At 34.3% G+C, this 14,526-nt stretch overlaps 1 protein-coding gene across 1 annotated transcript; it reads right to left on the reverse strand.

Annotated features, from left to right (window-relative positions):
- Positions 1–11,069: 11,069 nt before the first annotated feature.
- LOC150108928 (TOG array regulator of axonemal microtubules protein 1-like) lies at positions 11,070–14,295 on the reverse strand. Its single transcript, XM_090409998.1, has 3 exons — positions 14,174–14,295; positions 13,723–13,849; positions 11,070–11,193 (listed from the first exon to the last, which is right to left on the reverse strand). The coding sequence occupies exons 1-3, from the start codon at positions 14,269–14,271 to the stop codon at positions 11,119–11,121; spliced, it is 300 nt and encodes a 99-aa protein (XP_090266124.1). The 5' UTR covers positions 14,272–14,295; the 3' UTR covers positions 11,070–11,118.
- Between the last annotated feature and the right edge of the window lie 231 nt (positions 14,296–14,526).

Genomic DNA, 14,526 nt, shown 5'->3' on the forward strand with positions numbered 1-14,526 from the left:
TCTTTTAAATGTTTTCAAATGTCGCTATATTATGAAAAAGTAAACAAATGACTAAGGCAGGACCCTTCCCTATAAAAATCATTTTGCCTCCGTATAAAGTGTCCCATAAGTACGAGTGTTCGATTCCTAGTCGTGTTCCATTAAAAAATAAAAGTATTTGGAATATAAATTCACACAAACAAAATCCTAAGAATGCACTAGTTGTTGGAATGTCGAAAATAATTTTAAAAAAAATACAGCAATCCCTCGATTAATGCGCCTAATGTGTTCATGTGTTCTTTTAAACAGCCGCATTAATCGAAAACTCACTAATCGAATATAATAACTTATGGGAAAAAGTATAACTCGTTCCTCAAATTTCTTTTTTGACCCTTCATTTTTTTTTTTTAAATAAAAGAATTAGGGTATATCTCAAGGCCTAGTTAAAGGAAACCATGAAGCTGAAAGACAATAAAACATATTCAGAATATAAATTTATTATTCTACTTCAAAGAAGTAGAGATGATGTAGTTTTAACTTTAAGTATTAACAAAGAATTGAGCTAACGTAGTTTGGTGTACATTCTGTTTCTTTTTTTCATACAACTGATAGTGTGGCTCTATGGCCTCTTCTACTTCTGCAAATTTTACTGCTTTTCTCTTCATCGGGGTCAGCCTCGAAGCATTGTTGCCGAAAAATTTCGATTGTGCGTAAAATGTTTTCAAATTATCTCTTTGGGCTTGTCAGTGATTAAATTTTCTTCATATTCTTCAGGATCTTCCCAGATCAGAATCACTCAGTTTCTCAGAATGAGATTAAATTAACTTAGATTCATTTGAAAAACCTCTAAAATCGTTTGCATAATGTGGAAGAATGTGCTTCCAAGCGGCTCGCATATTGCTAGCAGTAATTCCATTCGACTTTGCGACTTTATAAGCAGGCTGAGATTTCTCTGATTTGGTCAGAAAAGTCTCGGAAGGCATTCGCTTCCAAAAAAGAGACCGGTTTCATCGACATTAAATATTTGTTGGTCATAATAGCCCCCTTCTTCCACAATTTTCTTCAAAATCTCTGGATAATTTGCGGCCGCCTACTTATCTGCACTTGCAGCTTCGCCTGTGATTAGAACATTATGTAGGCTATTTCTCTTTTTGAAACACTCAAACCACCCAGCACTAGCTTGGAATTCTTCTTCTTTTCCATCATTGATAGCCCTTTCTTTCAAGGTTGCAAAGAGACTTAATGCTTTTGATTTAATAAGGTCAGTGCTTAGCGGGATCCGTTTTTGGTTACTGTCCAAAGAAGTCTCTAATACTTTGATTTCGATTGGTCTGCATGCATGATGAACTTGAAGCAGCTTACCTTTCTCTTTATATTCAGCAGCGTTGCTTAAAATTGCTCTTATAATAGATCACTTAATCCACATTGTATAGGATATAATATTCTTTTGCAGTTTAATTATTACATCTAAAAAATGGACATTCTTGTCTGTCAGATGTCTTATAGTTGATTCACCCATTTTGTGTTCTTGTCCTATATTTGTTCTGGACTTATCTTGTTCATTTTTCTTTATTATTTCAAAATTTTCTTCCAGTGAGATTACTTTTCGAATCTTTTTCACACTTTCATTTCATTGCTCACTAATTCTTTTACTCATGATGAAAGGTTGGAAAAATACTTTAAAATAAAAAATAAGGAAAACAATTGCAAAGGAGGCACGAAATATGATCATCAAAATGCTATGTAATTAGCAGACGACAAATTTTGGCGGTAAATTTGGAACATGGGGTACATGGAAATAGTGTAGTATGCCATTAAAAAATAACTTTGTAAAATGTTTCAAATCGGTAACTAAATTATTTCATCCTGGTGAGTAATTTGTTAAGATGTATATATAGGTGCACCGATCGAATTTGGGTATAGAAAAAAAAATGACGCACTAATCGGAGGTGCATTAATCGAGGGTTCGCTGTATCATCTCATTCTTCTTTCATTCAATGTACACTACTCAAAATAATTAGTGGATATTTTGGTTTTCTTGTAAATTATAAAGTTATAAAAATAATTTAGAAATGTAACACATTTATTTTAAAATATTAATATACAACGGTGTAAAACACTCAACTACGTACAAAATCGTGTTATGACTTGTCGAAACGTTTCTTAGCCATATTAGCATGTGGGGGATATAAAAGCGTGGCTTGTTGCGCTCGCTTCCACAATGCATAATTGTCATTTTAATAGTAAATTTTTGTCACCTACCACCTATTATTTTGTTGCAAATGGCAAAGCAACATGATATCCCGGAATCCATGGCTTGGAGAGCCATTGGTCGATTAGAAGCTGGACAAACGCAGCAAGTTGTCGTTCAAGCGTGTCGTGTATCTCAAAGCGTAATTTCGCGACTTTGGAATCGCTTTCTGGAGACGGAAAATGTTTGCCGAAGACAAGGTCGCCCACAACAACAACTCTAAGAGACGATCACTATTTGTCATTACTTGCCAGAAGAAATCGAACACTTAACGCAACAGAACTTCGAAGCGAACTTGCCGCAGCAACAGGGAAGCTGGTATTCACACAGACAGTACGAAATCGTCTTCATGCCATAAGTGTATATGCTCGAAGACCAATGGTTTGCATTCCACTTACTGCAAATCACAAAAGAGTTCGAAGAATTGGGGCACAGGAACACCGCAATTGGACAAATGAGGATTGGGCTCGTGTACTTTTAAGTGACGAGTCCAGGTTCAATCTGCAACCAGATAACCGACGTATCTTGATATGGCGTGAAAGTGGAACAAGAAATAATAAACAGTTTGTTCGTGAAAGACCCCAAAATCAAGGTGGGAGTTTGATGATATGGGCTGGAATAAGTATAGGTGGCGATACTGATCTCTATTTTATCAGAAACGGTTCCTTAACAGCCCAAAGGTATCGCGATGAGATTTTGGAACCTATAGATCTTCCATATGCTGCTGCAATTGGCCAAGAATTAATTTTTATAGATGACAATGCTCGTTTACAGCGTGCAAATTTGGTACAAGACTGGTTTGAGGAAGAAGGTATTGAACGAATGGACTGGCCTGCCTGTTCACCGGATTGTAATCCAATCGAACATGCTCGGGAGGCTTTAGGTAGGCGCGTTTCTGCTCGAATGGTGCCACCACGATCGCTTCAAAAACTCGAAATTGCTCTCACAGAAGAGTGGGGAAATGTCCCAAAAGAACTGTTTGATCATCTTATCCGGTCTATGCAATCAAGACTGTTTTATTACGCTATTTTGGCTGTTAATGGAGACCATACGCCCTATTAAAAAAATTAAAAGCGTTTTTGGCTATTCTTGTTAAAAGTATTTCACGCTAAAATGTATACTTCGTTAAATTTGTAATAAATATCGATTATTTAAACAATATCTCATCAATTACACCCTATCCATAAGTAAGAAATTTATTAATGTATAAAGTACCGAATAGTTATAATTATCCGACAGAAACTAAATTTTCCCCTAATTGTTTTGAGCAGTGTATTATATATATATATATTTTATTTTTTTTTTTCCCCTCTGGCAGAGAAAACCGGTTGCGAAAATTTTCACTTCGTGCTGTACTAGAATCAAAGTTGTATCACGACCATGTTTATTATTATTATTTATTTTAAGCATAGGCTATTTACTAGCTGTCCGCGCGGTTATCCTAGTGGCTGTGCGCTTCGCAACCATATGCTTGGGGAAGGAGTGTCCTAGGTTTGATTCCCGTCGGTGACGTGAGGAGCTTAAGGATTTTCCTCAGCCATAGCCAAGTTAACCAGTCTTGGGCATGGACAGCAGGGTTTTTCCCCCAGTTTATCCTGGGATTTTTCATCCTACAAAGCAGGCAAACCGTCCCCTTGAACACACACGTTCAGCAATGCTAATTTTTCTTTGACACCAGAAAATAGTAACGTCTCTAAAACTACTATACAAACATAAAATCTTTAACATTAACACTCTTAAAATCTGTGCTCCGGAGGGATACAAGCTTTCCTGGCTGCAGATTACAATTAATTGCGTGCATTCATCTGCTAGCTTCTCTTGTAAATCTTGTAAACAATTCGCAAAAATTTTGCTACAGATTTCTAAGTATCATTTTCTAACAATGATCGGATAAATTAATTTTTCATTGGATAAATTAATAATTCAATGGAATTATCGTCAGGCTGCTAGCGATAATTCCATTGTTACAAGGTGGTAACAGTGGAATTGTTGTTGTGAAAACATATTGCAGATTATGCAGACAATGAAAACTAACTTCATAATTGTTTAATTTTTTTAAAAATAATTTTTATGTCAACTCCAAACGCGAAAGTTTGAAATCTGTAGCACATTTTTGCTACTATAAATGATGGACTAAGGATTAGGTATCCGAGAGCTTTGGTGTATAGTCCAAACATAGCGGGGTTGATGGTCTCGCGCCGGACGATGAAAATTATCTTTCGGGGATAGACATTCACTAACATCCATGTCCACGTTGAGTTAGAATCTACAGTATTTTATTTGGAGAGGGGGACTAGCCGAGTGGTCGGAAGGTTCCCCCATATTTTTCATCCTCTGCTTATGCTTATAATTGAAACTTAATGTAAACTTATGTTAAAGAAAGTTGACGAAAAAATAAAACGCAAAAGGAGAAGTCGGTGTCACAGAAATATATATTAACCTACTCGTGCCTTAGTTTAGTTCACCTTTCCTGCTTTTTAATAGACGGCAATCTTTGAGGTTATTGCTCTTTCAAGCAGGAGGCCCTGTTCAGGATTTCTATTACATTTAAACATTTTATTAATGAATATCCTGCCTCTGTGCACTTTAATTCACAGGATGACGCGTGTGTCACGATCTTTCAAGTCATTCTTCCAGAAGTAAAAAAGAAAAAAAAATGGACTACAAAATTGAATTAAAAATTAAACCATTGTCTAATAAAACTTATCCTCTTTCATTTTAGAGACGTTTATTTCAGCAACGACGTATTCAGGGAGAAGTCAAAATTCTTAGGGTAGTACAGCTTCTTGAAACACTATCAGCGTTATATTATTATCTTAAATCAGAAAATTCAAGTAAGTTCAGCACTCGTCCGCTTCCAAATAAATAATTAAATTAAAACCCAATCATCAAGACTACGATATGAAGTTAATGAGCTCTGGATTTTCATTTGCTATTTTGATTTTAAGATTCAAACCGGCTTCAAAAACATTCTCATTATCAATCAGCTTCATATCTGTTTTTCATAGTTCATTTAGTAAGAAAAGATAGGCAAAGAAGAATGATTGCAGGAGAAGGAGGAAACATGCTAGCATAAGTAACGTCTTTGAAGGAAATAAAGAGATTTAAACTCTTCTATAATTTTTTAAGTCTCTCACTCATGATCCTCAGGTACAACATAGCGATGATGTCGAGAAACTTCAAAAGAATGCGATATTTGCAGTTGTCGTCATACTTCTCAAGCAAAGAATAAACTGAACATGAAATGAATATTTATAGACGTGATTCACGTCAAACTAATGTCCAGTAGTTATTCATGTTTTTTTTTTTTTTTATATTGACGTAAGAGAATTGGCTGAAGGTGCAGATACGTTGAAAAATAAAATTATTTTTTTTGACGGGGAAAACGTGATGTTATGCACTTAGTAATCCACAATTCAACAATGAATTTAGTTATTATTTAAAAATAAGACGATAATAATAGAAAGAAATTCACGTTTTCTTCTTTATACAATCCCAGTGACTTTTTTATTTAGAAATTTTCGAGAAAATTCAACAATTGTAACTTGAAGTTTCCTTGCTCATTTTGACAGACATCAGTTATGAAGAAACATAACGTAATGATGATAAAACTGACTAAATAATCCCTAAATGGAAACTTCCTGTTTTAAGTGTATTAGAGTCAACTGCGGGTCGCATCTGCAGTAACTTTTGCTATCCTATTCCATGTGTCGGTTATGTTCTAACTATTAGCATGAAGGTTAAATGACTTAAAGTCCGACAATTACAAGCGGAAACTGTTGGTCATAATAGTACTTCAGCAACCAAAGACAAATTAATATTTTCCGTTGTGTCCGACTGTGCCTCGTTAATCTTAATTTAGTTCGATGTTAACGCGTTTGCTTCTAAACAGAAAAATATTTGTTTTCCTGTTCTTGCTTTTCCTGTGCATCGGAACAATTCTTGATTTCAAATCTCATTTTAAGTTCTTTGAAAAAAATTTACTTTTAAGAGATTTGTTTTTTTTAATATATGACTAAAATAATGTTAGATGAATTAGAAGTATTCATTGATAGGCTATTAATATCGTTTCTTTTTTCTATAATTATTGTCTCTAAAAGTGAGTCAAACAGAAAACGAAAACAGGAGACTTACCTCATCCGGTTATCGCTTCGGATGTAAATCTCTTCCCCCCCCCCCCCAATCCCCTATTCAACTCCAGCAACACAACAACAATAGTAGTAAAATAGTACCAATAATAGAACTTGCTTCTAAACTGCAATCTCTCAGATTTTTTTTTTTTTTTTTTTTTTTTTTTTTTTTTTTTTTTTTTAAATGAGGCATTTTTAAAGATGGAGACTGCTGCTAAAAGTGAATTGCTTCTTGTTTCCTAGTTTACCATGCTCGGAATAGCGATTATGTTTTCTAAACATATTCATAAAAACAATTTTATATGCACGTAAAAAAAAAATCTAAATCTCGTGTTGATAAAATATTTTCAACTTAGAAGTAATTCAACTCGTGTCAGAAATACCTCATGTACATTGCATTTAGCACAAAACAAATTGAATAATATTTCAACAATCAAATCCCATGACAATGCTTACTTTGTTCAAGTTTAGAATCTCTGTTTGTTAGCAGTGTTCTGTTAAAAACAGTAGCGGTACCCGTTACACGGTACTTAAATTGATTGTTAATCCATCCCTTCATTTTTAACAGAGATCTAAAAATCTGCTCAGTAAACGTATACCACTTTAGATTAGCTCAGCTCCATTCTTCCATGCTAACAATTCTAATCCTAAATCTTATCTATTTCCTGCGAACCTAATTTTAAATCTAGAAAAGACATATGATAAGGTACCAACAACAACAACAAAAAATGTTTCCAAACGCTACAATTGTATAAGGTAAAGGTACTATATATTATTCTACATAAATGTGCCTTTACCTCATACAATTGTAGCGTTTGGAAACACTTTTTTTGGCATCTTGTCATATGTCTTTTCTAGATTTACGAAACTAAAATACAGAAGTGAAAATCTGATCCTCACAACAAACCCTGTTTCGCCTAAACCAAATTACTTCTCCAGGTATATCTTCCACAATTTTGCTTAATCTTTTCTCAAGTGCATCCTGCATAAATCTTTCCTAGAACACCCAATAGTCAAATTCTTCTGTAATTCTCACATTCCGTTTTATTTCCCTTTTTTATAGATGACTACTGTGAGAGCTTTACCGCAAGCATCTAGAATTCGACCCGCTGACCTTCTCTTCAGAATTGTGTTCTGTAGCCACCTTTGAAAAACTTTTATTATAAAACCTCCCTCCATATTCGAACATTTCTGGTCGAATATCATTGACTCCAACTGCCTTTCCACATTTGAAGTCGTCGGTGGCTTTTCTACCTCAAGTAAGACTTCAAATGTGGAAATCAGTTGGAGTCGATGATATTCGACCAGAAATGTCCCAATGTGGCGGTATTCCTCCACATCTTGATTCTTGATTTCATTTGCATTCCTCTTAAATGATTTTCCGCTGTGCTCGCTACTTGTTTTATTTAGTGATCTTTCAAATTACTTCAGACAGCTAGAATTTCTTTATCAGAGCACCTTTGTCATCTCTGATTACTTTCACTACACTCTTTCCTTCATTTCTAATATTTTTCAACAGTACATTTTGCCACCTTCCTGATAGTTTTCCATGTTTTGATCATGTCTTCGCACGAATGGCTTTTATTTAGCTACGTTTACAATCAGCTTTCTCTTTCTTATATTTTCTGTGTATTTTTTCAGGTCATCTACTGACGGACTTGTTAGGAAGTTTTATCCTGCTCGAAACTAAACGATGTTCACTTCCCACTTCGAATTCCTTGTGTAATGTTATCCTGAACCAGGGAGATAGTATCAATAACATAAGATTTTTTTAAAAAATTTCTTGCGTCTTCTCGCGTGTGAATTTGTGCTCATCTTTATTTACATGATGACTAGGTCATGTCCTGAACAGAAATTCTGCAAGTACTTATTAGCTTTGCCCTTTTCATCAAAATTTTCACAGACATTTCTGAATGTCTGGCATTAATTTACTAATCCGCTCTACAAGTTTTACTTCATTACTTAAGTTCGAATGGTTGAATAACAACTTAATGGTTGAATAACAACTTAAGTAATGAAGTTTTACTTCATTACTTAAGTTGTTAGCTGCTCTTTCTAATGAATCAAATATTTTCGCCACTTCCTCCTTATAAATTACTAATTTATCATTTTGAGTTTTGCCTTCCTTCTTATTAAAATTTTCTAAGACAATTCATGATTATTTTTTGTTTTATACCAATTTTTGATCAGAAGGAATAGCTATATATATATATATATATATAGCTATTACTTATTGGTCAAATACAACATTTTATATTTATTTTTTAAAATAATCTCAGTTCTTTTCGAATTTTTTATGTTTTCTAACATAACATAAAAATAATCCAAATAGAACATGTAAGTATTATTGCAATGAAAACTGTTGATACAGTGTAATCACGTGAAGCAGTTTCTTATTATAAAACACAGAATTCAAAACTTTTGCTTGAGGAAGAAATTATGAGTCATTTATAACAAGCTAAATTTTTTAAGAATTATTAAGTTAGAAGTTAGGTAATTTAAAGAGCGATATGACCTTAAAATTCATGATTTCGTAAGAATATTATCATAATTTTAATTATTTACGTTGAGTATTTATTTATACATTTCACGCTAAAATACTGTTGTGCCAAATGTTACTTCGAGTGTGATTTTATTTCTTTATTAGTTAAATTTGTATTTGTCGGCAGCCAGCAGTTGCGCATGATTTGTTGTGGTGTAATTGCCAGCATATATATATAATTTCGTTAGTCAGAAAATGCATTCATAATGTCTGAAGCAATCATTGAATTGTCTTACTTTTTCTACTTTCCCTGTTAAAGACAGAAAAATTTATTATAATTCAAAGCTCAATAACTGACATTAGACTTTTTAAAATTATCATTATAGACGACAATGCTGTAGTTAGCATAAGGTTAATTGTGATCCACACTATCGGTTTGAACAGATACGAGAATAAACCATTAGATGCATTTTATGAGAGAACAGAACAGTTTTTAGCGTTGGATACTTCGCTAAAAAAAAAAAAAAAAACTAACGATAGGCCGCCTCACATACACACTTGTTTACCGTAGCAACCGTTGCGTAGTTACTGTAACAAGCATGATATAGCAAAAGGAAAGAAGTTACCGATGCCAAACGACCTTCCCTCACCTCCCAAATAGGATAACGTGTACACGTATGATGACTGATATTACACAAATTCACACGCACTTCACTCATGAATCCAGTGGAGCATAGATCCTTCCGGATGTATTTTAAAGGTTGGTGATTTTCATTATCCGGTGTGAGCCATCATTGACTCTTCTTCCTGAAAAAAAGTTCCGTGCAAGGATTATCGGAGTTTAGGATTATATATACTCTTTCGTCCAACCACAAAATTTGAGTACGATGGAAAGAATATTTCTCTCTCTTTCTCATATTCAGTATTTATTTCTTACACCAAAGTGTCTTACAATGTATTGCTTGATCCCTTTCTTTGCTATAAACTTTATTTTTGATTTCAAAAAAAAGTTGTCTGAAGATAATTCGTTTGTGAAATAAATTGTGCTTTTATTTTCATTTATTTCAAAGAACCAATCATGCAGATATTTGATTGTTTTGCTGCATTTCAGTATAGTAAGATGAATATTAGTAATAAAAATAGTTGTGGACTTCGGAAATAGGCAGGTGGCGCGCTTCGCGATCTGGTAGGCACATCATTTAATTATTTCATATAACGACACTTTATATCTAATTATGTCCACCTTATACCTATATATTTTCTATAAAAGTCCTTAATTTAATCAAGGCTATATTGGTAGGAACCAATGTGTAATTTCTCAGAAACATTTCCCCAATACTTGATAATAAAAGTCTTAAAAGTTATTTCGATTGGTATTTCTTTGTCGCGTACAGAATGTACGCTACAAAGAAGACACTTCAGAATGAAATCTAAAAGGTACTTTAAATATTTTATAAAGCAAACGAAATTAATTTCACAAGCTACATAAATAAATGTGCATTTTCCACCCTCAAATGCATCGAATGTTTTAGAGGGATAAATCTGCATTTGTACCGAATTTCTATTCGCAAATTTACGTGCACTGTTTAATTTCACAAAGTTGCACGGATAGCAAAGATAGGGATTATGAAATCTTCGCTGACATCATTAGCTATCTGAACTCCTTCATGATCTCGTCCGACCTTCTACACGAAGCCAATTTACTAACAACAGAAGCAGTCACTTCTGCTGAGTCATAAAACTGAAATTAACTGTTAAAAGGGGCTCTGTTAAATACATCAGTGTTGCAGGTTGATTTGTATTTCCAATTAATAATTTCAGAGAGTATAATCGCTACAAAAAAACTGTGCTATTTAATAAGTGTGCACACGACAGAGCTGTTTAATTATATTTTCTTTATCGGTAGAAGAAACTCCGAATTTAACAAGGTGTATGTCGTCACACGTCCTGATTTTTTTTAAATTACTGCTGTAATAAGTAACATAGCACATGAAGAAATATCTTTGTATAGGAAACTGCTCGCATTCACAATTACTTAATGTATTAGATACGTGTTAAGTAAATTGTTTTTTTTTCCCTGTTTAAATAACATTTAACCTTACATGGGATTTTTATACTTGGCATTAATGTACGCGTTTTGTAACAGATACGCAGAAGAGATTTATATATAAAAAAAATCTTAACGAGAATATTTTATTTTCATACAAGTACATGACGGCATATTTACAAAACATTGACCCATTCTTCATACGAAAGGATTAGCCTCCCAACGTTTTCTATTTATCGCACATCTCCGATAATAAGAAAGCGCCTTTTGCCGGTAACTTTTCGATTTCTGGCTTTCCTACGCCCTGAAAAAAAAAAATGATAAAACATAAAAGCCTAAGGGATAAGACTGTTTTTCGCGTTATTGTTCACATGAAGGGTGGCAAACATATAGAAATATAGGGACGTACAATTTCAAAATTACCTTAATATCTTTTTTTTTATCGAATTAAACGCATGATTCCGATTTATCTAAACCATTATTCATAAACATCCTCATTTCTATTTCTTTCTTTTTTTTTATATTATGTACATGCATTTTTTCTGCGTGGTCTCCGCTGAGAACTAACAGTTGGAAACAGCTGTCAGACCAGCGAAACCTTAAAAAGTGCTAATAAAAGACAAACATGCCGGTTCTTGAAGAGAGTTTGTGTCTTTAAGCTATGCAATACCAAGGCAACAACTCCGACGCTGAAAGTTGTGTTATCATAACTCTCAGTGCCGTTGCTAGAGCTTTTGCCGCCCCCTCTCAATACATACCAAAAATACTACAAAAAGTCAAAACGATGTATAGGGTAAGATTCAAAGTGTCGCCCGGGACGCCCCCCCCCCCCCCCAGCTACGCCATTGATAACTACCAGTCAGTTTTGAAACTTAAGTCTCAAAGTCATGATCAGTACTAAAATATTTCTAGTTATCTTGACTTTGGTTTAAATCAGACTAATTTCTACCGCAAAATTCCTTGGAAGAAAATACAGAAGTAAATATTTCAAACAACAATGAATAAACTATAATGTACACACACACACGCGTGTTATATTATTATTTCCATACTTATTAATATTATTGAATAGTGAAAATGTACCAACATACGAAGTGATGTCCAAAAATTCGGGGAATTTGACAGTATATAGGAAAAAAACCCTAAATTTCCACCATCTCCTTCGAAGTAGTCCTTGGGCATGTATACAGTGACCCCAGCGTTTTCTCCATGATTCCACCCATCCCTGGAAGTCCTCAAGTTTGACTGCGTTGAGCAACTCGTACGATTCTGCCAGAATCTCCTCGATAGCGTCAAAATGATACTGTTTCAGCCGGAATTTCATCTTGGGAAACAGGAAAATGTCGTGGCGGGGCACCCCCCACCACCACCACGAGTTTTTCCTCTTTCCCAAGATGAAATTCCGGCTGAAGCAGTATCATTTTGACGCTATCGAGGAGATTCAGGCAGAATTTGAAACTAGTTATTGGCACAAATTTTGCAGCAATGCGCGTTGCGTTTAAAACGTCAATGAAATACGTTGAACAGTCCCATACGACAATCTCACAAACACCATGGATAGTTTGCCTACAATATGCAAGAATAATCTCGTCCACTTCTGCGATGTTTCCCGATGTTGCTTGTGTCTACGCCGTTCAGATCCCTCATCGTCGTCGATAGACGTTCGTACACAAAACAGTTTTTGCTTTGGCTCTAGCATTATCACCAAACACGACATTATATATATATATATATATATATATATATATATATATATATATATATATATAAACACCTCATGTAACCTAATAACTCAACCTCTCAACTTGCCGGCTGTTGGCATACTGATTCACAAAGGGTACTGCTCACCCCTTTTAGCGGTGAAAGGTCGTACTACAACCGGTTCGCGCGTGCTATTCAATTCCACTAAACTTTTGGGTAGCACCTCATATACCCAATCATTTATTATCACTGTCTATTGAAGTGTTCTTAGTTGAAGTGGGGGGGGGGGGGCGGGCGGTTGTATCCAAATACTTCAGTCGTTTAATTTATATTGCAGTACTTGTGATATTTATTCACGACTATTATTTCAATTAAATGATATTCAAAGAAAATATCCATATCGAAACCTTAATTCCCAAACTGTGTGTTTTTATAAAGAGTGAGTGTTGTGAATTGTAATCCTGTTACTTCTTCCGCGGTTTTGTTTTTAATGCACCAAAATTAATAGAAATTATTGTTTTATGAAATTTGCCTCCTTACACCCAGATGGGGCAACGTGAAATTATAGTACCATTCGAGTTGTATTTATTTTATATCTTAATAGAACGTTAGTCCTCAAATATATCGACTTTTAGTACATTTGAAGGTAAATAAAGTGGTTATTGCGCCAATTATTCGTATAAAAAGCATTTATTGAGGAGAAACGCGAAGGAAAAAAAAAAGTGACGTTTGTTAGATTGGCAATCTATACTATTTTTGTTCCTGCATCTGTAGTTTTAGAAAGGGGGGGGGGGAATCAAATTTGAATGCTGATATCTAAAGTATCCAAATAACTAACCAGTATCGATTCTTGGAGATCACACGTTAAAGCAAGCAAATGATTTCTTTATCATAAATAATGTGCATAATAATTATAGTGGATTTTTTTAAAGAGCTGTTGACTGTTGGGTTCTCTTCGTTCATTATCATGGGCACCGAATCACCCGATAATTAAACGAAAGGTTATATGTGGCCTGCAACAATTATGAGCAGGGTATTGTAGTCGAGTTATGATCAGCTGTTATTGGAAAATCGAATGCAGTCGAAGAAAATATTCTCCAAACGATGTAAGAAAGATGTATGCGCCACCTACCTTTTTCTTCATCATATTGAGAGTTTTGGAAATATTTCGGATGACGGAGTCGGCCACATACTTGCTGAGATAGTTGTCAAATCTCGGGTGGGACATCAGAACATAAGCGATTTTCTTTCCAAAGAACCTGCAATGATTTTTATGTTTACAGACATTTGAAATGAATACAAAATTCATCATAAATATTTCGTTTATCTTATTATTTAACGAAAATTAATTCCTGTCCACGATTTTATCTCCCAGAATATCGGGCTCTCTCTCTCACGCAGGTAACAGGCATAACTTACTTGGCCACCTAGCTTTGGTTGTGTGTGTGCGTGCTCTAATTCAAAACTGTTCTTATTTCAATATAAAATTAAAGTAAAACGTACACATCACGAAAAATAAGTTGTAATTAACTTTTAAAGTTTAAAACTAATTCAAGGATGAAATTAAAAAAAAAAATATAAACCTGGTCACAGGCGATCCGTCAATCATAAAATTGGTGACAGACATGAATAGGGTTTCTGTCAGTTTTTTTCTGATTCTCATGCACTTGGACGGTCCCATCTGGTTCACCAACCTCGTCACGAAATAAGCCGTAGTTTCTCTCACCGTCTGATTTATATGCCTAATTACAAAATAAACGAAATGATCACTGGAGTATACAAAAAGTAGTAAAATAATTTAAAGAACTCAACAGAAAGTATATCAGAAACAACAGAAAGTATTATAAAGTTTAATTAATACATAACCACACCCAATGGCGGGAGTTGATAGTTTGATTCAAAGTTAATTTTGAATTAAGAAACAGAAATCCTTGTT

Source organism: Typopeltis vanoorti, chromosome 2 (assembly GCF_054136105.1).
Source record: "Typopeltis vanoorti isolate ZY-2024b chromosome 2, IOZ_Tvanoo_1.0, whole genome shotgun sequence".
Lineage (NCBI taxonomy): Eukaryota > Metazoa > Arthropoda > Arachnida > Uropygi > Thelyphonidae > Typopeltis > Typopeltis vanoorti.